The sequence below is a fragment of the Festucalex cinctus genome, chromosome 2, assembly GCF_051991245.1.
Source record: "Festucalex cinctus isolate MCC-2025b chromosome 2, RoL_Fcin_1.0, whole genome shotgun sequence".
Taxonomy (NCBI): Eukaryota; Metazoa; Chordata; class Actinopteri; order Syngnathiformes; family Syngnathidae; genus Festucalex; species Festucalex cinctus.
The window spans coordinates 15,567,986-15,591,976 of record NC_135412.1 but is presented as its reverse complement, the minus strand read 5'-3'; the positions used below and the strand labels follow the sequence as shown (position 1 = coordinate 15,591,976).

At 43.5% G+C, this 23,991-nt stretch overlaps 2 protein-coding genes across 12 annotated transcripts in view; one reads left to right on the top strand and one right to left on the bottom strand.

Annotated features, from left to right (window-relative positions):
* Nucleotides 1-1,118: 1,118 nt before the first annotated feature.
* ccm2l (CCM2 like scaffold protein) lies at nt 1,119-9,392 on the bottom strand. 3 transcript variants are annotated; one of them, XM_077515279.1, is made up of 11 exons: nt 9,136-9,392; nt 8,461-8,646; nt 8,251-8,334; nt 6,519-6,702; nt 4,840-5,411; nt 4,598-4,727; nt 3,639-3,690; nt 3,391-3,547; nt 2,960-3,098; nt 2,069-2,216; nt 1,119-1,652 (listed from the first exon to the last, which is right to left on the bottom strand). In XM_077515279.1, the coding sequence occupies exons 1-11, from the start codon at nt 9,163-9,165 to the stop codon at nt 1,520-1,522; spliced, it is 1,815 nt and encodes a 604-aa protein (XP_077371405.1). In that variant the 5' UTR covers nt 9,166-9,392; the 3' UTR covers nt 1,119-1,519. The 3 variants fall into 3 exon arrangements, with proteins under 3 accessions (XP_077371405.1, XP_077371406.1, XP_077371407.1); XM_077515280.1 differs by having other exon boundaries at nt 8,461-8,628; XM_077515281.1 differs by lacking the exons at nt 8,251-8,334; nt 8,461-8,646.
* A 6,037-nt stretch (nt 9,393-15,429) lies between these two features.
* Nucleotides 15,430-23,991, top strand: part of LOC144013865 (serine/threonine-protein kinase WNK2) — a 35,980-nt gene continuing 27,418 nt past the window's right edge. For 3 of the 9 annotated variants that reach the window (XM_077513190.1, XM_077513189.1, XM_077513187.1), the window contains exons 1-2: nt 15,430-15,950; nt 18,498-19,288. In XM_077513190.1, the coding sequence (XP_077369316.1) occupies nt 18,683-19,288 (606 nt within the window). In that variant the 5' untranslated portion in view covers nt 15,430-15,950; nt 18,498-18,682. The remainder of the gene's footprint in view (nt 15,951-18,497; nt 19,289-23,991) is intronic. The other 6 variants (XM_077513191.1, XM_077513194.1, XM_077513193.1 and 3 more) reach the window with 3 other exon arrangements.

Here is a 23,991-nt window from a genome sequence, read left to right as displayed (position 1 = left end):
GTCGATATATTGTGGCAGTTTTAATATCACGATAACACGATATTGCCGTTATCAGTAAATAACCCTTTCAAAAACCCAATATTGGTAATATTTTGGTTTTGAAAGGCCATGTAAACACACAAAAACACGAAAATTGTCACTGCTATGTGAAAAACACTTTTGTCTTTTTTTTGTACATTTTAATGTGTCTGGGATAAAACTGAGTGCAGACGTCCCAAAAAAAAATGTAAAAAATGACAAAAATGGACATAAGTGTTCTTCAGTTAGCAGCGACGATATGCTCTTTAGGTGTCTTGTTTTTGAAGACCCCATTTTAACACAAACATTTGGTCTTCTGAACACAATCAGAATATCTCGATTGAACGAGGCATTGGTTTGTGTTCTCAACATGCTATGTTCAAAAGAAATCTTGGGTTTTGAGCACAAGAATAACTTGGATCCGTTGCCACTTGAATCGTACATTCATTTTTGCACGGAGTTTTCACGTTATTTTCTCTGTTGACAGCGAAAATACCACACTGTGTATATAGACACAAAAATATACGCGCAACCCACCGGAAAAACACAAGCAGAGGTGAACAAACATGGCGACGCAACATGGGATCAAAGGGATATGTATTTGGGACCTTAATCTGAATCTTGACTGCATATAAACATAGTCAGTCTGATTCAACACGGATTCGCCAGAGCCCGTTCACCAAATTATTCTACTTTTATGCTGTAGCCCTCAGATAAGCCTCAAAATAATGGGAGGGCTAACAGGTATACATGCTGCATGCGATTGAGGGCTGATGATGTGGTTAATACCAGCACACTGCCGATTACAAAGATCAATGTCGGCGCTCTAATCCACTGATGAACTCAATGGCTTTTGTGCCATGGGTCTGCTGTCACGGTGGCACACAAACACAACGAGCGCACTGAACACCAATACTCATCCCTGTAAGAGGAAAGAAACGATTACATCACGACTGCGGCTGATGTTCAGTGAGGCTGGCAGAGGTCACAGGGCCGGCGGCGGGGAAGCAATGCACCATGGGAAGCTTGTGTCGCGCGGCCTGCATCGTGGTGGCTCACCGAGCGTAAATAATTCAAGAAACACACAAGAAACTTTTTTTTTTTTAATCACAAGCCTTGTATTCATCTCCATTTTCAGACCATTTCTTTTATTCTCTTATTTGGTGCTGCCACAGGAAGATGAATACAAGATGAAGCCGGATTTAGCATTATGCTGCCCCCACCTGGTGACTAGCATGTCCTGCAAAGTCTCACAAAAACATTTTATGCTCACACTGGGTGGAAAAAAACCCAGAGGGGGCATAAAGTCAATCTTGAGTGGTGCCATCGACTGTGATTGAGATCTTGACATGTTTTTGGAATGTGGGTACTCCGGCAAAATGCAAAGTCCACATAGGAAGGCCGCAGTAGATATGGGAAACCACAGAAGTTGGAGGCGGGCATTGCAGGCCACGCACAGGTCCACCGACCTGATGACTGTGAGGATTGGGCTTGAATCAAATCACAGGTAGTAGTCCTCCTCCTCGATATCAGCGTGCGCCTCCCCAAAGCCGAGGGCTTGGATGTCGTGTGTGATGTCGCTGATGCGGCGGTTGAACTCTTGAGATCCCGACGTCAGGGAGCGGCTGTCGTACCTGCCGACAAAACAAGCAACTTAGCTAAATGCAGCAATCTGTTGTCCACGCTGACCACTTTTTGGAACACAGCAAAGGCCCCATTTGAATGGGTAGCCTTGATAATGATGACGCTTACAATATTATGACCCTGCCACAACGCACAAAATAGGAAATATTTGCTGACCACGCCCGCCCAGATTTGTAGTTGCCGATAGATGCCACAAAATGGTGGAAAAACGCTCCTACTTTTGTCAAAATGAAGCTCAAGATAGTAGCAGAGCAGACTTGTATTGCTTTGGCAAAAACAACAAATGGGTGTCTTTTTGTCAGTAACTAATTGACAAGATTTGCCCAACAAACCTGACCCATAACACAGCAAAGAATGTTGACAAGCCCATGATGTCACAGCGTGCGCCCGACCCCGCCCCTCGTACCCTCTCATGGCGCTGGCCGACGTGTTGCTCATGCTGCGCTTGATTCGTCCGAAGCTGTCGGTCAGAATTCCACCCTCGCGGATCCCAATACTTTCCAAGAAGATCTCAAAGGCGCCCACGTCCTTGTCCGGGATGAACGGCCGCATGCCTGCGAGTCAAACAGGTTGACAAGGTGAAGAGGCGTGTTGAATCCCATCCGGGATTGAGGCACAGCAACTTCAGTCGTTTAGGGTTTCAATTTTTTTATTTTTTTTATTTTTTTGCATTAGGCGTTAGGGTTGCAAATTGAACGTTTTATGCTAGGCTAGGGTTTCAAATTAGGGTTAAGATTTTAAATTAGGGATTTCAATTAGGGTTCGGTTTCAATATAAGGAATTTCAACTAAGATTAGGACTTCAAATGCATCTTTTCAACTACGGTTATCGTTTCAAATGGGGATTTCAGCTAAAGCTGGGGTTTCAAATTCACGTTTTCAACGAGAGTTGGGGTTTCAAATGAGTGTTTTCACCTAGGGTTAGGGTTTCAAATTTACATTCAGTTGGGTCAAAAAGGGACGGAGCCAACTTTTGGGGTTGTTTAACACAAAACTATCCCAATTTTTTTGGGTTATTTATTCAATAAACAAACCAACTTTTTGTCTTACTTAACCCAACATTTGTTATTCTTTTTTTTTATTTCAACAGAAAAGGAAAAAAAACAAAAACTTTTTGGGTTATTCTCCAAAGGTTACATTACCCAACTTTTAAGGTTATTTATTTAACCAAAAACATGAAATAAACTACCGGTATTTGGATTACCCATTTACTGAACTGCACCTACAAGGACTGGAAATTATTTATTTATTTTTTTTCTGGTGTGCTCTCTCAGTGTGCCCCGTTGTCCGCCTCTCACCCAGCAGCAGGAACTTGCGGTTGTCTCCATACAGCTGCAGCAGCTTGGAGCAAAAGTGTCCGATGTCTGAGCCCAGCCTGTACTCTCGCAGAAAGGCCGCAAAATGTTGCAGCTCCGCCGCACTCAGCTTGTTCCTCAACTATGCACAAACACACACCCAAGACTTGCATGTTTGAGATTAAAAAAAAAAAAAAAAAAAAAAAAAAAAAAGTATATATATGGGTCACTTTCATATCAACAATATGATATTGATCAACAACAATGAAATGAGAAAATTAATCAATTTGACCTATATGAGTGGACAGTAAATGGACTGTTGTGTTTTTGTCTTGGAAGGCTCAATTAGAAAACCTTGTTTTAAAAAGTGTCTTGCACGTTATTGATGGAAATGAGCCCAATAGTGGGTACATGGCATGTAAAAACAACCCCACTGTCATCATGTAGTCCTGCATGAGCGCAAGGGCAGGGTTGCCCTCCGCCGCGTCGTTGGCCGAAGTCAGACCACGGTGCGAGTCGTGAAGCGAAAGCGACGAACTCTCGCTGTACGTCTCACTGTAGTATAGCTCAGACGCATCCTGGGACCCGTCGCTAAGAGAGAGCAGAAAGCAAAGAAAGTCGGTACATCGGGAATCGTCGCCGATCGATGGTTGATGACGTGCGTCCGCAAAATGGTACTGACTATGAGCTGCAGCAGCTGAACTCTGGATCATAGTCCGTGAGGCAGCTGTCACCTGTCACATACACAAAACAGTTGCCATTTGACTAAGTGTTCAAAGCTGGAGGGCAGAAATTTGTCAACTTTGAAGCTTAATAGCATCTTGAAATAAGTAAAAGTTGGGAAAAAAGTTTCTTTGGAACTCATTCATTCCCACCCAACCATTTTCACTCTTGCAACCCCCTTCGCTCCTGACTGTTTTAATGGATTTTGACTGATTTTGCAAAGCCCACAGAATATTGTGTTCTATTGCTATGAAAACATGGAACCTACCAAAAAAAGATTAGAGTCTCTTCTTTCATAAGGAAAAAAAAATGTATATTTGTATCTGTTTCCGTTTCCATCATTATTTACAAACCTGTTGAAAACACTGGCAAAAAGAGCTTGTTGCAACATGGCCCTGGCAGAGCTCTTATACTCTGCTGCCACCTGCTGGACTTTTTTTTTTTTTTGTAATAACTACCACTGCTTTAAGTGACCTCTTCAGCTCAGAAGCTGCATCTGTATGCTCTAGCATTTAAAAAACAAAAAACAAAAAACATAAAGTATGTATTAATACGGTTTGGGAGTGCAGGATGAAGTATTAAAAATGGGCTTGAATAACTTAATTATTGTATTTTGCATGGAGAGAAATGCTTCTCGTATTATTCCCCATCTTAACCAAAAACTTTGCAGATATCAACCGGACATGTTCCACTCCTTTGCAAGTCAAATTGACATGAAGGAAGGAAGAAAGAAAGAAAGAAAGAAAGAAAGAAAGAAAGAAAGAAAGAAAGAAAGAAAGAAAGAAAGAAAGAAAGAAAGAAAGAAAGAAAGAAACTCATTTGATAACTTGGTGGGTTTGGACTCCAACTTCAGGCTGTGTGAGGTAGTTGAGCCCCGCCCACCCCAGCCAATCATCCATCACCGTTAGTTGCACTCACTTCTCTGCAGCCAGTAGCGGTCAGGCATGGTGTGGTGAAATCCTGCCCTGTCCACGCACTCGATGGTCTGATGGCCATAAATGATCTGGAACATCTGGCAGATGAGGGAACAGTACTCCTCAGCCGCATCCTACATGCACACAAGATCCAAAAGGGAGTTGGGGAGTTGGCAAACGATTACTTTCTTCAATTTTGCTACATCATTCACCATATTTGAGTAACATGAACACACGCTCACCCACCCGGTTCTCCACAGCCAGGATGACGAGGTTGCAGTAGGCGTCGGGGCACGGGGTGGGCTCCAGCGGGTTGTGGTTCCTCCTCTCCCAGCTTCCGTAGCTCTTGCCCCTTTCCCAGCTCCCCGTGCAGGCCTGCCGCCGCTCCCAGCTTCCTGCGCCACCACTTCCTCCTCCTCGCCGCTCCCAGCTTCCTCCTCCTCCTCCATGCCGCCTCTCCCAGCTTCCTCCCCCACCGGGCGGCACCCCGCTCGCCGGCCTTGGCCGGCGGCTCTCCCAGCTGCCGCCCGTTTTACGCGTGCCTTGTCTCCTCTCCCAGCTCCCCCCTGCTTGCTTCCTTTCTAAACTGCCACCGCCGCTTCCTCCGCCTCGGTCCACGTTCTGGTTCTTGTCGTGGCTGCTCCTGGACAGCGACGGCCTCCAGTCCACTCCGCAGATGGTGTGCCGTCGCTCCATCGTACCGCCGGAAGGTCGCGGGTCAGCGTTGCAGCTCACGGTTTGCCGTCGGCCGTCGATGCCCGCCGGATTCTTTCGGTCCAGGCTGTTGTCCCCGGCCACCACAGTGTCCACGTTTAGACCTGAACCACCAGCAGACATCACACCACTCTGCTTTACTCTCATCAAAATGTCAAAAACTGTTCTCAGGCAACATTTACACTTTTTTCCTGGTAGCTAGATCGACTAGAAAAGTCGTAGGCTCTGGAATTTTGGCTGTTTCTTACCACGATTCACGGCCTAAACGTGACAGGCTGTGGGGGTGAGGGATTCTTTTAAACCACTAAGCAGTGGCATGCTTCTGTAAAAGTGCAACGTGCCACAAAACAACTTAATTTGAAAAGCAAATAAGGAGAAAAATGTATTCAATGATGTCGCACCTGCTGCTCGCCTCTTGCTTTTATGCTTTAACACCCCCGCGTGATGTTCTATGACTGCTTTGCCCTGACTGCTCACGTCCACATCACACCGGCAAAGCGTGCAGAAACCGTGAAACGAGTCTAGACTGCTTTTGGCCAGGAAACTGTGCTCTTTTGTCCATTCAATATTAAAAGATGTCTGGCGTTTTGGCATTTTTGCTAGTGCTACCTTTTTGTTGCTGTCAAAGAAGATGGCGAGGATATGACAGATAGCCACATGTGGAGGTTTGTTTACCTTTATTGAACTAATGATATACGAGATTTTTAACTGAAGCCACTCTTGGCCAATAACAGGCCAGTTGTGACAAAAGTGGGGTGGGGCTGATGTTGGGTCACAAAAACTCAAATGTGGCTATTTTTATTTTTTTTTAAAGGAGGGCAAACCAGCATCCTGCTTGCGCAGGACACATCACTGAAAATTAGGACTGTCTTCCCTAAATCAGGACACCTGGCCACCAGAGTTCTAACTAGCAGTGTTAAGCTATAGTCAACTAGCTAGCAATGTTTACTTTAGCGTCGATGTGCATAAGCTACGTCTGCTTTTTAGTAGACACTTTGTCCTCTTTTGAAAGTATACGAAATCATCTCAAATTTTAGACATAGCCTGTTTTTTCCTCATTCAGTTCGTTCTCATGGCTATGTGAAGTTACATGAGTTCGTTTTAAAGAATGATCACCGCGAAGTCGCAAAAAGTGAACAGCGATATGACGAGGCACGAAATGGGTCCGTTTTGGACAAATGTTGGCACTTGTGTTGCGACGATGAGCTGACCTGTCTTGAGGACCAGCAGGTGCAGCGCGTCATCCCTCAGGTAGGACGCGGCGGCGATCTCGTGCGTGGGAATCCTCATCAGCAGCTTCTCGTTGTCTCGCCACGTCAGCAGCAGGCAGCGAGCAGACAGACTCAAGATGCAGTCTTGCTCCACGCTGGTCTTGGACGGCAGGACCCTCAACTGCTGCTCACCGACACAATTCCGTCACCACATTTAAAAGGATACTTGACTCATTGAGCCATTTTCAACAGTAAGAAGATTATATTTAGTTTTTAATTAATGTGTTAACTTATTTATTTTTCATGAACAATTAATACCTTAAAAAATATATTTTTCCACTTGTTGTCGACGAGAGATGACATCACCTGTGCTAAGGAAAGAGGCAACAACCAGTCACGGCTCAGTTTGCTGACCAAACCCAGAAAACAGGTGAGCCGTGACTGGTCGTTACCTATTTCTTAGCACGGGTGATGTCATCTTCAGTCGACAGTATGTGGAAGAATGTGTTTTTAAAGGCATTAATTGTACATGAAAAATAATGAAGTTATCAAGTTAATTCTGGACAAAATATTAACTTTTTACTGCTAAAAATATCTCAATGAGCCACTTCCTTTAAAGCTGCTCTCTGTAACAATTTGGTCAAAAATATCTTTACAATAGCCTTTTTATTTGATTTATGACAGAAATGTCTTCTAATTAGTAGATTAGCACATTAGCTGTTCACAGTGGGTACTCTGGTCTAGTTTTCAGACTGGATTCAGGTTTCAAATTTCCCGCCCTCTGTCTGCGGACGTGGTCAAGTATGCATTGCTTATGTGAAGATGTTTCATTTTTCGCCAACAGATGGCAGTAGCGATTCAAATTCTTCAGTTGCTCAGTACACTGAATATATATATCCATCCATTTTCTTGACCGCTTATTCCTCACAAGGGTCGCAGGGGCTGCTGGCGCCTATCTCAGCTGGCTCTGGGCAGTAGGCGGGGGACACCCTGGACTGGTTGCCAGCCAATCGCAGGGCACACAGAGACGAACAACCATCCACACTCACACGCACACCTAGGGACAATTCGGAGCACCCAATTAACCTGCCATGCATGTCTTTGGAATGTGGGAGGAGACCGGAGTACCCGGAGAAGACCCACGCGGGCACGGGGAGAACATGCAAACTCCACCCAGGAAGGTCCGAGCCTGGACTCGAACCGGAGACCTCAGAACTGGGAAGCGGACGTGCTAACCACTCGACTACCGTGCCGCCCACTGAATATATATAAGAAATTAAATTCTGCTCCAGCAAAGGTTAGCTGTTTTACAAGGTGACTGTTACTTCTCCCAAAGTTGTTTTCTGTTCAGATATTTGTACTTTGGTACATTTTAAGCTAAAGCTAAACCAACTAAACATGATTGCTTGTTGGTAATCAAGCACAACAATGATTAACAGGCCATCCATTCTCTCTCTCGGGTCTCGGGAAGCTCGAGGACGTCCCGACTACCCTATGACCCCCAACAATGGTCGTTCATAGATGCAAATTCTCATTAAATTCAAGGCTGCTAGATGTAAAACAACAATAATAATAATAATAATAATAATAATAATAATAATAATAATAATAATAAAAATGGTGGTACAAACGGACTATCAATTTTTATTTCACTTTTGTTTAAATGGAAACTATTTTTTCTTTCCATTTGTGGATTCAGATGACTTAGCAAAATATGATTTGGACTACTAACCCTGGCGATGTCCAGCAGCTGCAACAGCTCATCTCGACTGGACGGGTTGAGAGAAACTGACACCCAGGTCAGGTGGCCCAGGAACTGACGGGAAAGGTCATATGATCACAAGCTTGTGAGGCAATGTGAGGCAATTCAGTTTTTTGTGCTCGTGCCCAAATGTGTGCCTTGGAATGCAGAATTCAGGTTGGGTAAAGCTGCCAGCCCCACCTTGACCTCCTTCTCCACATAGTCAAAGATGAGTCTTTCGGGGTGGATGAGGAAGTCAGGTGGGTAGAGGGGGACAGTGTGCAGGGGACGCCGGTAGACGCTGCCTCGCTCCGCCGGCCTGCGACTGGCTTTGGACCACACCAGACGCTTAATTGGAGACACCAAACCCTTTGGCAGGCACACCACATGCGCACCAAAAAACAAACACTTAATGGAGGATTTCAAAGAACTGGGACACTGAAGGAGTACAAAATGGATGTGGCAAACCGTCACATTTATCTGACAACTTCCAAGCTTGCTGGCCATTTCGACTCAGGATTTGAGGTTGCCACTTTGAATCAGACAGGAAGAAGGACGGGCGAATTTACAGCAACATTTCCTTTCCATCACTTGTATTTTTTAGACAATTTTATTGAACCATGCATAATGGAATTCGTGAAAACATTTCATGAGATGACTTTTCATCATATTTCAGTGTATGGTAGGAAGTGAATATAATGCAACCTTCACTTTAAATTCTAAGATATCATTCTGAGTCTATTTGCCAGTTTTGTCCTGTGAGATTCTTTCCAAAATATTTTTGCATGTGAGGCAACATGTTTACCATATCAAATGAAATGTTTTAAATATCCTCCGTAAGCGAATGGAAGCAATGACAAACAACCAGGAAATTACCTTTTTAGATTTCTTGGGTTCATAATCCATTGTAACTCCGCTTTTTCCAATCTAGTTGGGCAAATTTGCACTTGCTCAAATTTGAACTCGTTTTCTTGCCACCAACACGTCTCCCATTTCTTCTCCTTCGCCTTTCTACACTGATTGTTTTGTCACCATATTGTTGGGACACACGCGCGCACACACATTTGCATGCATACGCACACCCACGCGCACGTACGCATGCACGCGGGAGGGAACGGCAGGAAGCAAAGGAAGGCCACTTCCTGTCCAGGAGGAAACTCCACCAGAGTCTGATAAAGTCCATTATCACTGAACTCACACGCACGTGCACACGCGTGCACAACACCCACACACACACTGGATAAACATGGAGGAGAAAATTTGCATGTTAGCGTTGTTGGAGCGCAGCCATCACGTGTCTTTGTCAGAGTTCTACTTTCCATCACAGGACCTGTCTGACATAAGGAAACCGTTAAAATGTTTTGTTAAACAATCATCACATTATGACAATTGCCCCAGCATTAATTCCTTTAACTCCTTCAAATCCGCATGTTTTTCTGCTGGGCATCATTCATTCATTCATTCATTCATTCATTCATTCATTCATTCATTCATTCATGCATTCATTTATTTATTTATTTATTTATTTATTTATTCTGAACTGATTTTGACTCCTTTCTCACTTAACTCATTCACTGCCAGTCATTATAGAAAATTTTTACATTTCCAATACTCACGTGATATTACATTCAATAATTATATATAAACCGAATCTACCAAATAACAGAATAGACTCCCTACTTTTTGTCCCGTCACGTTCTTTTATAATTGACAGCAGAAAAATGTAGGTTTTCCAAAATACAGCCATTTCTCCCATGGACTCTGAAACTGTGTTTATTTCCTATAAAATGGGGCAATGATGTCATCTACCGGTGGTTGGGCATCAGTAAAGTTGTTTCCAAGTTTGATATTTACAGTGGAGCATGCTCAGATTCGCCCCCATTTAGCACCGCTCTAAAAAATACAATTGACAAGTATACTTGTCAAAGGCAGTGAATGTTAAGAACATGGAACATTTTGGGGGGTTATCTCATGTGTTATTTGTCATAGTGGACGCCAGGATCGTATGGCTGTAACGTGTTGTAAACCTACCAAACTTATATGTCACATTTTTAACATGAACATCATGCAAATCAATTTGCACTTGTGAGTGGTTAGCTAATCTTGAAACAAAAGTGTTGACATCATCCAAATTATGCGTTTTTATTGGTTTAGACAAGCAAATATGTTTTTTTTTCCCACTCACTCAAACAAACTAACATGGTCTCCCAGTTGGGGAAGCAAACCCTTGCCAATTGGCACCGAAGGCACGTGACGGTTCTACTCTCCACCCAGAGTCTTCAAATATGTCATGTCCGCTGCATTCATTTATGGCTCCGAAAGTGTTTTAGAAGAAGAAAGAAAAAAAAAGCGCACTCTCCTGCAATCTTCCAAGCAACCGACAGAGGTCGGTGTCTCCTCTACAAACGTAACCTCTGCATGTGCAAGTGGCCCACTGACAGCTCCATCAGTAGTAGTTCTAGGGTGGGTCAGGAGGGACAGTGCACCCTCTGCCTGGCCTTCTCCTAATTTTGCAATTTTTGTTAATAAGTATAATTAATAATTTTGGTGTTTATGCACTATAAGGGGTCATATTTTCTTTTTTGTAGTACAGTACATCATTTTCAGCTTTTGCGCATCCTGCACACTCGTTGATAAGTGAGGCCCCAGGTCATGTGTGAGGGGTGGGGGCGGGGGTCACTCTCAGGCACAGGAGGACCCGATGAGGTCACGTGTCCAACTGTTGTTCTCCCTACTTTCCTGTTGGTCCGCTAGGAACAAACGTTGCATTGTTTATGGATCAGACCTCTTTGTCTCGTTTGTGTGGAAACACTTGTTTTCTTTCTCGCTGCGCTTGCCCGCAGCACGACAGACACAGTAGGATAATGTTTGGGGGGGATATAAGCACCAGTGGTTGTTGTTTTTGTGTGTGTGTGACTTGTTTTCCGGTGGAAACTTCTATGGGAGCCTGGAGAGGTCAGTGTGTTTGTAGGTCAGGTCACGGATTGCAGCGTGCCACTAAAAACATGCTGACATCATGAAAGTCCACACTTGCCAAATGCACCCAAAGAAGAGCGACTGAATTGTCAGATTGTTTTTTTATTTTTTTTTATTTTATTTTTTTTTACCTCCTTTCAGTTAATACGATTCACTTAAGCCAGAGACATGAAAGTTACTGCGAGAAAAAAAAGTTCTAAATCACTTCTGACATATTCAGACAAATTCATCCAAGATGAGTGTGCGTTTGTGTTTTGATGGGGACGGGCGGGAGTAGTCGTAGCATTGAACGATGAGCGATTTAATGACTCTCACATGCTGACTGACCTTTGATCTATCTTCTGATCCTTTGAAGTGTAGAGGTGCACTTGTATTTGAATTTGTGGTTGAACTGAAATGGACGTGAACAAAAATATTACACAAAACAGTTGAATTGCTTCAAGCAGTTTAAGATGGTGGATAACACATTTAGGACACGTTTGTGTCAACATGATTAAGATCTTTTGGTCAAATGTAAAGTGTTGAAAATAACTCTTTTCGATCGATGATGGATTTTATTTTATTTTTAAGCTGAAAACGAATTGATGCTTTTGGAGATGCGAGGACTCGGCTTTGACTCCACGCCAGAAATATACCAATCGATCACACTGCGTTTCATTTTTCTTCTTTGCATCAGACTTGGCACACTGAGCCAGATCGATTCAGCTGTCGATTCCCACGCATGCTGACGTCGGCGCTACAACCGGGTGAACTCTGACATGGTGTCACGCCTGGTTGTCATGGTTACAAGTGGAGCCAAGCTGGAATGCGTCGTTTGTCAGGAGTCAATGGACTTGACATCAGCGAGGGGGGAATTCGTGTAGGGCGAAGGGTGACAATGGCTGGGGGTGAAACCTTTGCTCCTGTCAGTGCCATGAAAGAATGCCACTGTTTTCAACTTCCTTAAAAATATATATATAAAAAATATTATATATATATATATCCATCCATCCATCCATTTTCCTGACCGCTTATTCCTCACAAGGGTCGCGGGGGCTGCTGGCGCCTATCTCAGCTGGCTCTAGGCAGTAGGCGGGGGACACCCTGGACTGGTTGCCAACCAATCGCAGGGCACACAGAGACGAACAACCATCCACACTCACACGCACACCTAGGAACAATTCGGAGCGCCCAATTAACCTGCCATGCATGTCTTTGGAATGTGGGAGGAGACCGGAGTACCCGGAGAAGACCCACGCGGGCACGGGGAGAACATGCAAACTCCACCCAGGAAGGTCCGTGCCTGGACTCGAACCGGAGACCTCAGAACAGGGAAGCGGACGTGCTAACCACTCGACTACCGTGCCGCCCACACACACACACACACACCCCCCCCCCCCCCCCCCCCCCCCACACACATATATATATATATATATATATATATATATATATATATATATATATATATATATATATATATATATATTATTTTTTTTTAAGGAAGTTGAAAACAGTGGCATTCTTTCATGGAAAACTATTTATTTTTGCTCCTTAAACAGAATTTCCTTTATTTCCCAAGACTTTATGGAGAGAAATTGTGTTACTATTTTTTATGCCAATAGTTTGTGTCTTTGCTTATTCATTAAAACTGTAAATGAAACCAATTATTACCATTATAAGTAATGGTTGTAGTAGTAGTAGTAGTACTATGAGAGGCATCACAACCCCACCACATTTTTCCACAATCGCATTTTAAATAGTGTTGTGAACCAATTCAAATGCCATTTGTAATTGTATTCCATGATCGACCTATTTTGTTTTTTAAATTTTTAATTCCAAAAGAATAAATTAGTGCTGTCAAAGTTAAAGCTTTTAAGTCTTGAGTTAACTTACAGATTTAAAGCTTTAACAGAGTTTTAACTTTGACAGCACTACATTTAATCTTATACAGTAGTTACAATCTGCTGAGTAGGTCATGCTAACAACATAGCAGCAGCTATTGCTAACGTCAGCTTGTTGAAAAACCAAGTGCATGAAAAGTGAGCACTGAGCAGAGAAGTCACAAACGATGCTTTTATCCTGGCGTTGCATGACATGAGGCTAGAAATATGTCCATCCTGCGTTTGTGTCAGTGAGGAGGATCCGCTTAGCGTCCGCGGTTAGCATTGGAAGGCAATTAGCAAATTAGCGCCACAAACCTTGCATCAAAACGCAGTGACCTTTGGAAAGGGCGCCATTAAAGCAGCAAAGGGAAGATGGAGCTTAAAATACTTCAAGTAGCTTGTGTGACAACAGTCCAAATCGGCTTTGGAGTCATGTGCTCACCATGTGCCAACATGGTATATGATAGTTATATTGCTGAATTAGAAGATCTGCTGTTTATTCTTCTGGGGTGAAGCAATGCTGAGCTTTTGGAATTACTGCTCAACATTCAACAAGGAAACGGTGAGTAATTCTGCGAGAACAGAATTAATTGCATCGTCCATTCGTACAGGTTAGGTTTGTTTGTTAAATCTGGTGTCGGCGCTGGCTTCCTGGTTTCGTCACAGTTGGATATCTTGCCCGCAAACATATGTCGCTATGTGATTGGTCCGAACCACTCGGAAATCAATGGAGCAGTTCAAGATGTATTCTCCGGGGTTTGTGAACTCACAAATACCGCAAGAATTCATCTTGCGAGAGCAAGGTTAACATGGAGCAACAACACATACAAAAATAGTTGCATTTGAGCTGGGAACAACGACTTTTAAGGGGTATACGCTACGGAGGAGGCGGGATTTCCGACCTCCGTAAGTCACACGCCTACACGCCTTCCGGTTACTGTTGCGACGTAAAAGGCCCTGTCCCAATACTCGTACTTCCTCCCTTGTGCCCCTCAATTGCGCATTCCCGTTGGTGGGTGCGAGTGTGTTGGGTGTCTCAGTTCTCCGAAGTGTGTTGGAAGTCCGCGGTATCTACGCCATATTAGTCGGTTAGGGCCCTGTTCTACATCTTTAGTTTGCGCTTCACTCATTTGCTCCCAAAAACGTATAAATATATTGTTTTTTAAAATATTACCAGTGTCCCAAAGACGTATTTATACCATTTTTTTATTTTAATGCTAGAGCATACAGAAGGCTTTGATGCAACCTCTGAACTGAAGAGAAGGGTTGAAGCAATGGCAGTTATTACAAAAACGGCCAGCAGGTGGCAGCAGAGTATAAGAGCTCAACCAGGGTTTTCCCCACAGTTTTAAACAGATTTGTGAATAATAATGAAACTTAGCTATATTCTAATGATAATTGCTGCAAAACGGAAACAGATAGAAATATACTTTTTCCCCCTGATGAAAGAAGAGACACTAATCGTTCTTTTGGTTATCAAATCAAATCAATCAAGTCAAAATCCGTCAAAATCCAGCAAAAGATCTGGGCGCGAAGGGGGTTGCTTCAGCGAAAATGGCTGGGAGTGAATGAGTTAATTAGGTTGAACATCTTCCAGGAGAGCTCAGTGCAGCCTGGCATGTTGTGGCACAATGCGGTACTACACTGAAGGTGCAAATTGGAAAATGTCATCAGAAACATTTTTTTTTGGTTGTCTTTCAAATGAGAGATCGACTGAACACAGGCTGCATGCCTATGAAAGACAAAGCAATTCTTTTGGCGGAGGCGTAACATCACGAGAGCGATTGCTCATTTTTGTTGAGCGTTAGCTGAGCTGCAACCGTTAAGTCCGCTGAAGCGTCATTCTTGCTCCTCCCTTCGAACGCCGTCACATCCATCTAAAATTCAATGGCCCGTTTCATACCAGCACAACCACCTCTTGTAAAATCCACACGCACTCGTTGGTACAAGTCAAATGGCGACTTCAATTGTGTCATGTAACCGTGTTAGTCTTGCCAGCTGACGTGTATCAAAGTGGAGCGTGTTTGATTTGTGAGGTGTCTCACAAATCGTCGCGTTATCAGACTTGAGTTTGAATATATTGAAATATTTCTGTAAAGTCACCTCATGGCTCAGTCTCCGTGTAAACAGGCATAAGATGCATGCTCGTTTAAATTAGCTTCAAAGTTTCAAAGCATTTGGATTAACCCCTTTTAAAGTGTCATCTCCCATAGTGGCTTGTCTGAGAAGGACGTTTTTTTCCAAAACGAAAACACTTAGGTCCCGCTCACTTTTGTTGCGCAGCCTCGTGCGCTTTACCGGCGTGCCGCCTGATTGGTCGGCTCGCTCGCTCTGTCGGCAGGGGCGTGGCCGCGGAGCTTTCTGAGTGCGTGGGCGCTAGCTGCACTTGTGTGGTCGGCGTCATCATCACACGCCGCCCAAACTCAACGGAAACGGAGACGTGAAGACGTGAAGAGGGCAGCATTTGTCCGGCTCATGTGTCTGTCGACGGGAGCTGGACGCCATTCAAGCGTTCGTCCATGTTGAGCAAACAGCCGCGGGGGGGACGACGACGACGAGTGATGCGGCCAATCGCGTCAAGGGGCAACGAGAGCATCAAGGCAAGAGGAGCATTTCCACGTTTTCTTCCTTCGCTGCGGCCTTGAAACGCTTTTCACGTGTCCGCGTCGAATAGAAAACAACACGCGACGAACGCCGAGCATGGCCTTCCAAAGTGCACCTTTTGTCGACGCCTCATTTACCTTTGGCGAGCTCCACTGGTGATGGTGATGGTGATGATGATGCCGCCAACCGTTTGCATCAGCAGCTAAAAACAGGTCACTGGAGTGCTCTTGTGTGCCATTTGGGACCACGGTAAGTCAAATTGCTGCTAGCTCAAATTGGTTTCGAAACTCAACATGACGTGACGTGAAGGCCGTTGGAATTTTTTTTTTTTTTTTTTACCCCTGTCGGCAAGGTGTTGAAAGGCGTTCAGCTTGGCGAATTGTCTTGTGTCTCCGCCCTGCCAACAAAAAAAAGCATACAATCTTGTTGCTTCTGCTAGCAAATGAGCAGCTTGCCAAAGGCCAAGCCACATGTTTGGACCCATAAGAGGGCACATACGTGGTCAATTGCGTATCTTCTGCCATCTGATGCAACTGTCTTTCTTTGTCGTGCCTAACATTAGACATTGTTGGCACAGAGCGAGTATTTGTCGTGAATGAACCCCCTTTTCAGCAAGTCCAATATGTGAAATCAGATAATTTCCCAAGGCGCACTCATGCAGTTAAGAAAGAAAATCACGAAATAATGACACTGTGGCTTCAGTTAATGTGAAATGTCGGCCATTTGGGTTGAACACAAAGCTGAAATAGTTGCAGGAAGTGATGAATGTTTTGCATGATTAGCAACAGGTGTTGAATTGATTATATTAGTATGCTTGATTCCCACGAGGGGTAGCAGAATGCACATTTGTCCAGGAGCTGCTGTTGACCACGTCTGACGCCTAGTCACACAGCTTGAAATAAACTTTGATCTGAAATGTTACTTTTGCGTCTTAATGGCTGAAGACATCAAAGCACATCGAGCTTGCTTGACTGCAACGCTGGGAATTGCGCGGCTTTACCGTTGCTTCAATATGATTTGAAAGAAAAGAATCCAAAAGTTTGATCAGATTCTACCCGTTTCCTTGGGTTTTTAATCAGCAGTCGTTTTACTTAAAGCAGGGGTGGCGAGATCCGGTCCTCGAGGGCCGCAGTCCTGCTGGTTTTGGATATTTCCCTTCTTCAACACAGCTGATTCATGATCAGCTCATCAGCAAGCTCTGCAGAAACCTGATAACGGGCCTGTTAATTGGAATCAGCTGCACTTCGAGTAGGGGAATCTACAAAACCTGCAGGACAACGGCCCTCGAGGACCGCAGTTTGCCACCCCTGACTTAAAGTGTCCGTTGACTGGGCTGAACATTGGCACTTATGATGTAATAGGTTGGTCTGTAGGTCAAAATGATGTCAGCACTAAATTCACAACCCTGAAAAACTCAGTCGTGATTCAAGTTATGTTTTTTGTTGTTGTTGTTGTTGACAAGGTTCAGCAGAAGCTGTGAATGCCATTATTTATGGGTGGGGCCTGCTTGAGTTTCTTCTTGTCATTGAAGGGATAACGGCCCCTGGACTATTGTTTCCTGGCCTGCTTTGCGCTCATGTCGTTGTTGCCTAGTGTCCGAAAACTGTGACCAGTTGTCACCAAAATTAAGATGCACAGCCTCAGAAGACTCATGTCTACTTCAACCTGTATACATAGAGAAGCAATCGCCACAAAGTTAAGGAGTTTATTGACATGAAATGTGAAGAAAAGACCTTCACAAAATGGAAAATATTGTCTGATGGTTTTGATATTTATACAGGTTGAAGTGGACACGAGAAAGGATGTGCACTTGAATTTTGTTTACGGATCGGTCGCTGTTTCATTTACATTTCGCTTTGGATGGATGGCAAGTAAAAGTTGGCCAGATGTTTATTGGCGGCTTCTGGATCGTCCACAAGTTTAACATCCCAGAGTGAAATCACCATCAATCAATCAAAAGATTTTTGTCCATATTGCAAATAAAATGGAGGCGGTTCCACAACGGATCACTATTGACTGATTTAAATACAAAACAAATTGCTAAAATTTAAAGCGCAAGCTTGTTTCATTATCCTGGGGAAAAAAAAGAAGTGTTTTTGAGTGTCAAATGGACCATCCTAGCTTGGGCTGCTTGATTATGGGGAAAAAAAAAAAAAAAGATTATTTTTGCAATAATTGAAATCACGATTATTCAAATTTTTATTTTTTGGTACAAAACAAGAAAATATTTAAGCATTTAAAAATATTAAGACCAATAAAAAAATAGAAACACTATAACTATCTAAGTTCCTTTTGGACCAAACAGAATTTATAATAATATTTATTTATGATAATATATATTTATTTATTTATGTTGGTAAAAACTTGAAGTTGGAGTCTAGCTTGAGCGCTGTGCAGTAGGACAATAATTTATTTTTTGGTACAAAGCAAAATGTTTAAACATAAAAAAACAAATATGAAGACAAATAAAATTCTTTGAAACAGTAAGTTCCTTTTGGATGAAACAATGTATTAAATTAGTTATTGTAAAATTAAAAAATTTGGCAAATGTATAAATTTAAACAACTCCATAATTAGTTTTAATAAGTTTTTTTATTTTTTTTATTTTATTTATTTTTTTTTTACAATTATGCTGATTTTTGTAATTGTGGGTTATAATACTTGAAATTATAATTGAATTTTGATTAATTGCACAGCCCAAATCCTAGTAACATGTTTCCTTTTAAGTATTGAATTTTTTATTTTTTTTTCCTACCATGTGCTAACGCAAACATTTTGGTAACATTTCTTTTCCAGATCCGGTCATTTGATCCAAGCTGGTGCGCGGCGTCCTCACCAGCATTATTGGAGGCGTCGACTGATGTAGACTACTGACTTAGTCAGCGAGTGGAAGCCGGTGTTGATGTGCGGGCTGCATTTTGGCGAACCTGCCCACGGCACGTGTGAGCTGCGAGCCGAAGCGACAGAACTCGCGACTCGGCATGGAGCGGGAAGCTCGCCCAAACGCGGATCAATCGCTGCCCGGAGTGCAGTGTGAACTGCAAATACGCACACCCGAAGCCACGGCGGATGGATGCCTGGCAGGCTCGGCACCCAGAGGCGGCAGCGACCCATCTTCGGCTTATCAGAAGATGGTGCGTCAGCGATTCATCAGGAGAAACTTGTGGTTCTCGGATGCGGACGAGCAGGCCTCGGAGGCGTCCGAATGTGACGGCCGGTCGCTGAATGCGAACCCGCCAACGGTCGCGGGAAGGATGGGAGTTCCGGGCGGCGACATACGTGAGGACTCCGGCGCTGAGCGTCGAGGTGGGCAAAAAGACGTTGGGGAAGAAAGTGGAACAGCTGATAAGGAAAAGGCCAAAAGCGGAGGAGAAGTGCCGAACGCCATATGCGGCGATGGCGGCAAAAGCGCCGTCAAGGCCGCCAGCGAGGAGACGGAGGAGGAGGCGGAGATGAAGGCCGTCTCCACCTCTCCGGGAGGACGCTTCCTCAAATTTGACATCGAGCTCGGGAGGGGCTCCTTCAAGACCGTCTACAAGGGTCTGGACACCGAGACCTGGGTGGAGGTTGCCTGGTGTGAGCTGCAGGTAAACTTCATCAACTAGCTCAGTCTTGTATGTTGCTTGGCCATCAGGAGTCTACAGTTATGATTTGGATACAGTAACCCACCCCCCAAAAAATTGCTTTGAATGTCTCAATGCTCCGCTGGAACCTTGTTCATTTTTTATACAGACTTTTTTTTTCTTTTTTTTTGCAGACGGTTAGTGCACCATCGAGTGACCGAATGGTGGATGTTATTTGTCTGCTAAAAAAAACACACACAAAAAAAAACCACTCAGACTTTAGTACTGAGTGCAGTGGTGTCCAAACTCGGTCCTCGAGAGCCGGAGTCCTGCAGGTTTTGGATGTTTCTCTTCTCCATCACACCTAAAGCTCATCAGCAAGCTCTGCGTAAGCCTGATAACGATTCTGTTCATTGGAACAGGTGCGTTGGACCAGGGAAACATCCCAAACCTGCAGGACTCCGGCTCTCGAGTTTGGCACAGACTTTGTGGATTTAGACAATAGAGTACATTAAGCGACCTTAAAACAGAGGAAGGTAAGTTCTGAACGTCCTAAAAAGCATGTGGGCTGTAATTATTCCAAAATATAACGTGCCACTCAGTTTTAGGTGTTCATCACTTTACCAGTCAAGGGTAGACATGCCCTAAAAAAGCCCAGAAGTTGAAAGGAACAGGAAGTTATTGACCTCATGTCGCTAAAAGCTAGCTCTACCCTTGTTTACTTATGGAATAATGATGAGGCATCGTCTATGAGTGACTTTTAAGACACTATTACAGGTGTAATGTAGATATATGGTGTATGGTGTAGTGTTTGTTTACCTGAAGTGGTAATCGCTAGCATGCTAATGCTAGTCGAGATTGTTAACAGTTTAGCGTAGGCTAATTTTGTTGTTTAATGTATATGTATCGAAGATAAATTCTAAGTGCTTATATCCACTTAAAACTGGATTAACAAAAAAGTGGCTTTTATTTGGGGGGCAGTTATTCGATGGAATAATCAAAAGGATAATTTATTTAAAAAGCATTCAATAGTGATGGCACTAATTGCCTTTATTTAAACTAAACTAAACTATGATCCCAATACATTTGAATACAATTTCAAATTCATCTTTGTACATTGCCCTTAAAAATACAGATGATCCCCATAATTCATAAGAGAAATAAGTGTTATTCTTCTACTTTTTAGTAGCTGCTTTTGACCACATAATCAAACTTAAAATTGTGAGGGATTTACTGGGAACATGAATCAGCAACCATTATTAGACTTGCTCAGTGGAAGGAAACGTTTGTTTTTCCTTACTCAGACAGGCAAATCACCCGCTTAGACTGCAAAGGAATCAACGAGCAATTATTTCAATCCTTTGGGGATTTGAGTTGGATTATCTCTTGGCTTCCCTCTCCCAGAAACTTATGTGGAGCCCTGCTAATCTTTCAACATTCTGGGTCAATTTTGAGGTCCAAGCTATTTATATGGCCTTTCCGAAATATTACTGAATCGCCGTCAGAAAACAGGAACACATATCCCAAATGTTTGTTCTGGTGGACACTGGATGACATTATTTGGAAGGTGATGTCATGCCAAGCTGTCGCTACAATCCCACTGCTGTCTGCATGCTGAAGATTGCAAATTTGCTCTATTAGAAGGATAAAAGGTGTGTCGCAAAAGTTGCAGTACCCAAACTGAGTTTTCCTCTTAAATGTGGGCCAGACAGTAAAGCAACACATTGATAAAGAGATTGTTTGCAACACCCTTAAAACAACTTGCACTTCCTGGCCGAGATTTATTTCTTCCACGTATGGGTGTTAATGAAGGCAAGCCGCTTATTAGGGAAAATGTGACGTTTATGGTTCGGACTTCAAACATGGTCTTGTGACACCCGTCCTGGATCTTTTCTGACAAACGTATGAAATCTTTTCTTGGTCTTGTTTGCTGTGTGCGAGTTGATTTGTGACCTTTCTGTGGCATTTGTCAGGAAGGGTGCGAGGCTGTCGATGAAATCCGGTTGTGGGCTTGCAATTGTAATGCTGGCAGTCATAGCAGGGCAGTGAGCCCTCTTGCATTGCTTGCAGGAGATTTTTCTGGGAGAAACAATTGCCAGTGTTTGCAGGGAGGGACCCGACACTACATGACCAGTCGGATCTGCTGGCAGCGGCCGTTGACAAGAAAAGCAGATTTAACATTTTGTTGGGGGGAAAAAAAAACACTTGTCATTTAGTTGAATGTTGCATAAGCAAATAGGTGTCACAGGAACAACCCCGCTTTCCCCCTCCCCAAGTTGGAGGAATTCCTTCCATAATCTTATTTCTTTGCTGCCTAATCTGGATGTTGTGAAGGAATGGCTCACTCTTTGTGACACCTTATTAACCTCTGTCCACCTTAAAGCTGTTTTGTACAGCTCAAAGTAATATCAAGTAGTGTAGCTGTGTGAAGGAGGCGTATGAAACGGTGCCTGGTCCACATCAGCCCGAGCTGGACTCGGTTTGCATGCGGAAACGCCTTCATAATAGTGGATCATCAGAGCAGATGGCTTCAGTTGCCACCCTGCGTATCGTAGCACCACAGCTATTCTTTGCTAGTGCTAATTATATTACCTTGTGTGTGCGCGTGTACATAACCAACATGATCACCAGCTGTCATGTCTTCGCTTCTGCTGCTTACCTGCTTTTTTTTTTTTGTCCACGTGAAACCTTGCTACTGATTGGTAGTCATGAAAATGCCAATTGTACATTACAGCATAATTGTTAGACTCTGATTTACTCCAGGCATTTAGAGACCCCTCCGTATTGAGACATGAACAAAATGACAGAATATTAGCAAAATTTGGCAGTTGAATTTTGAGCGAATAACTAATTGCAATTCCCCTCATTTTATCGGTTACTACTAGTGGACTTGCAAATACACCAAGTGCACCAAGTCGTGTGTTGGCACAGTTTGGATTTTAAACGTTTTTCTTTGAAAGTGTGAAGCTTCATATTGGGTTATGTGTCCATGCTGGAGAAATAGCCCTCGTTGACATACAATTATATCAATAAATGCATTCTTGCACTCTCATGTGAATTTGAGTTTATATTTGAAGCTATTGATGTCGGATCGACCTTTTGAATTAGCAAGAGGCTGAGAAGTGTAGATAAGAATATAGATACGCTTTTGCCAATATCTTGTACCCTTTTGCGTATTATTTGCCAAAGGCGCAACTTCATTAGCTGTGGCCATTGCGTAACCTGAATTAGCGTAACTGAGGTTGGAAGTACATCATGAAGTACTTAAGTATTTTTAAGCATTAACATTTTCTTTTTCACAGAAAAGTGTTTTAGTTTAAATATATGAATCAGCGTTGGTCTGCATATTTTTCAACAAGAAAGCCACGTGCGTCTACTGCTAATCTAATACCAGCATTGTGATACCAGTCGCTGTTAAGAAATTTGACACACAATCCGTAATTGATACTTTCACACTTGTAATGGTTCATTTGGTCTTGTTTGTTTTGTAATGTTGGGTTTACTCTACTAGTGTTGATTCTAAAAACATTTGAATTTTGAAACCTAAACCGTGTTCACGATAGGTTTTATTTGATTTGATCCAAATATTATTATCACAGTTGCAAGATGTAATTCCATTATCAATTGTGGCAACTCCGTATTGGTTAATCAAATCTAAGCATTTTGTCTTTTTACTCGGCCTGCACATGTAAAAATGTGCATATACTGGATTTTCAGCATCTGAATTTAGATTTTTTTTTTTTTTGTTTGTTTGTTTTCAGGGTACAATAAATGACTGTATGCCACTTCTGCACCTGTGCTGTCTTTTGTCCGGCGTGTGCGCTTGACATGTCTTGGGGGAATCTCGGCGTCTCACCATGCTGAGCCTGCACGTGGCTTCTGAATTATGTAAAAGCTTCGTCGTCTGCTGTGAGGGGGGATCGTTACAGTTGTGTGTGTATGTGATGACAGCAGAGGTGATGAATGGAGGACTGGAGTGAGGCCAAAGCATCTTCATTTTCTTCATGTTTTTACTTTTGCATGCATTAGACCCCCTTTATGGTCTGCGTGTCTTGTCTTGGGGTGAACCCGTGCATCCCAGCTTGGGTGGACCCAGCCAGTCCTCCGTTGCTCAGTGCACTTCACTTGTTTTCTGCAGAGGTGAATTTTTCATGACTCTTCAGAAGGGTGCAGTGAAAGTCCCCACCCCCAAGTTCCACACACACACAACCTGACAGGCCGCGCACCCACAGCCACATTGTCACACCGTGCTCGAAGATAATCGCCGTTGTCCGTCGTTACGTTTTGAAATGTGTTATTATTTGTAGGCGACCTTGTGCTGTTTGATGTGATGGGAGTTGATTGCGGGGGGGTAAATAATTGAATGACTCCGAGCGTTGGAGTTTGTCGTCCATCTCTGTGAGGGTGGGGTTGTGGTTATGTAAGCCACTGCCACCATGGAGGGGGGGAAAAAACTGCAGTAAAGCAAAAGCACGCCTTGCAAGGAAAGGCACAGGGTGCAGCCGGCAAATTGCGTGTTCCTCATGTGCTATGTGTGCGGCGGGCTGCTGGCAATCTTGAAGGGAGGGGCCGCGTTGAGGCGGGCAAAGAGAGAGAGCGAGAGAGGCGACGGGGGGATGGGAGGCGGCTGAAGGTGCGATGGCAAGATATTGAAGGAAATGGAGAAAGATGGAACAGATCGATGAGACCACCGAGCCTTTCGCTGCAGTGTGGGGAGGGTGTGACCA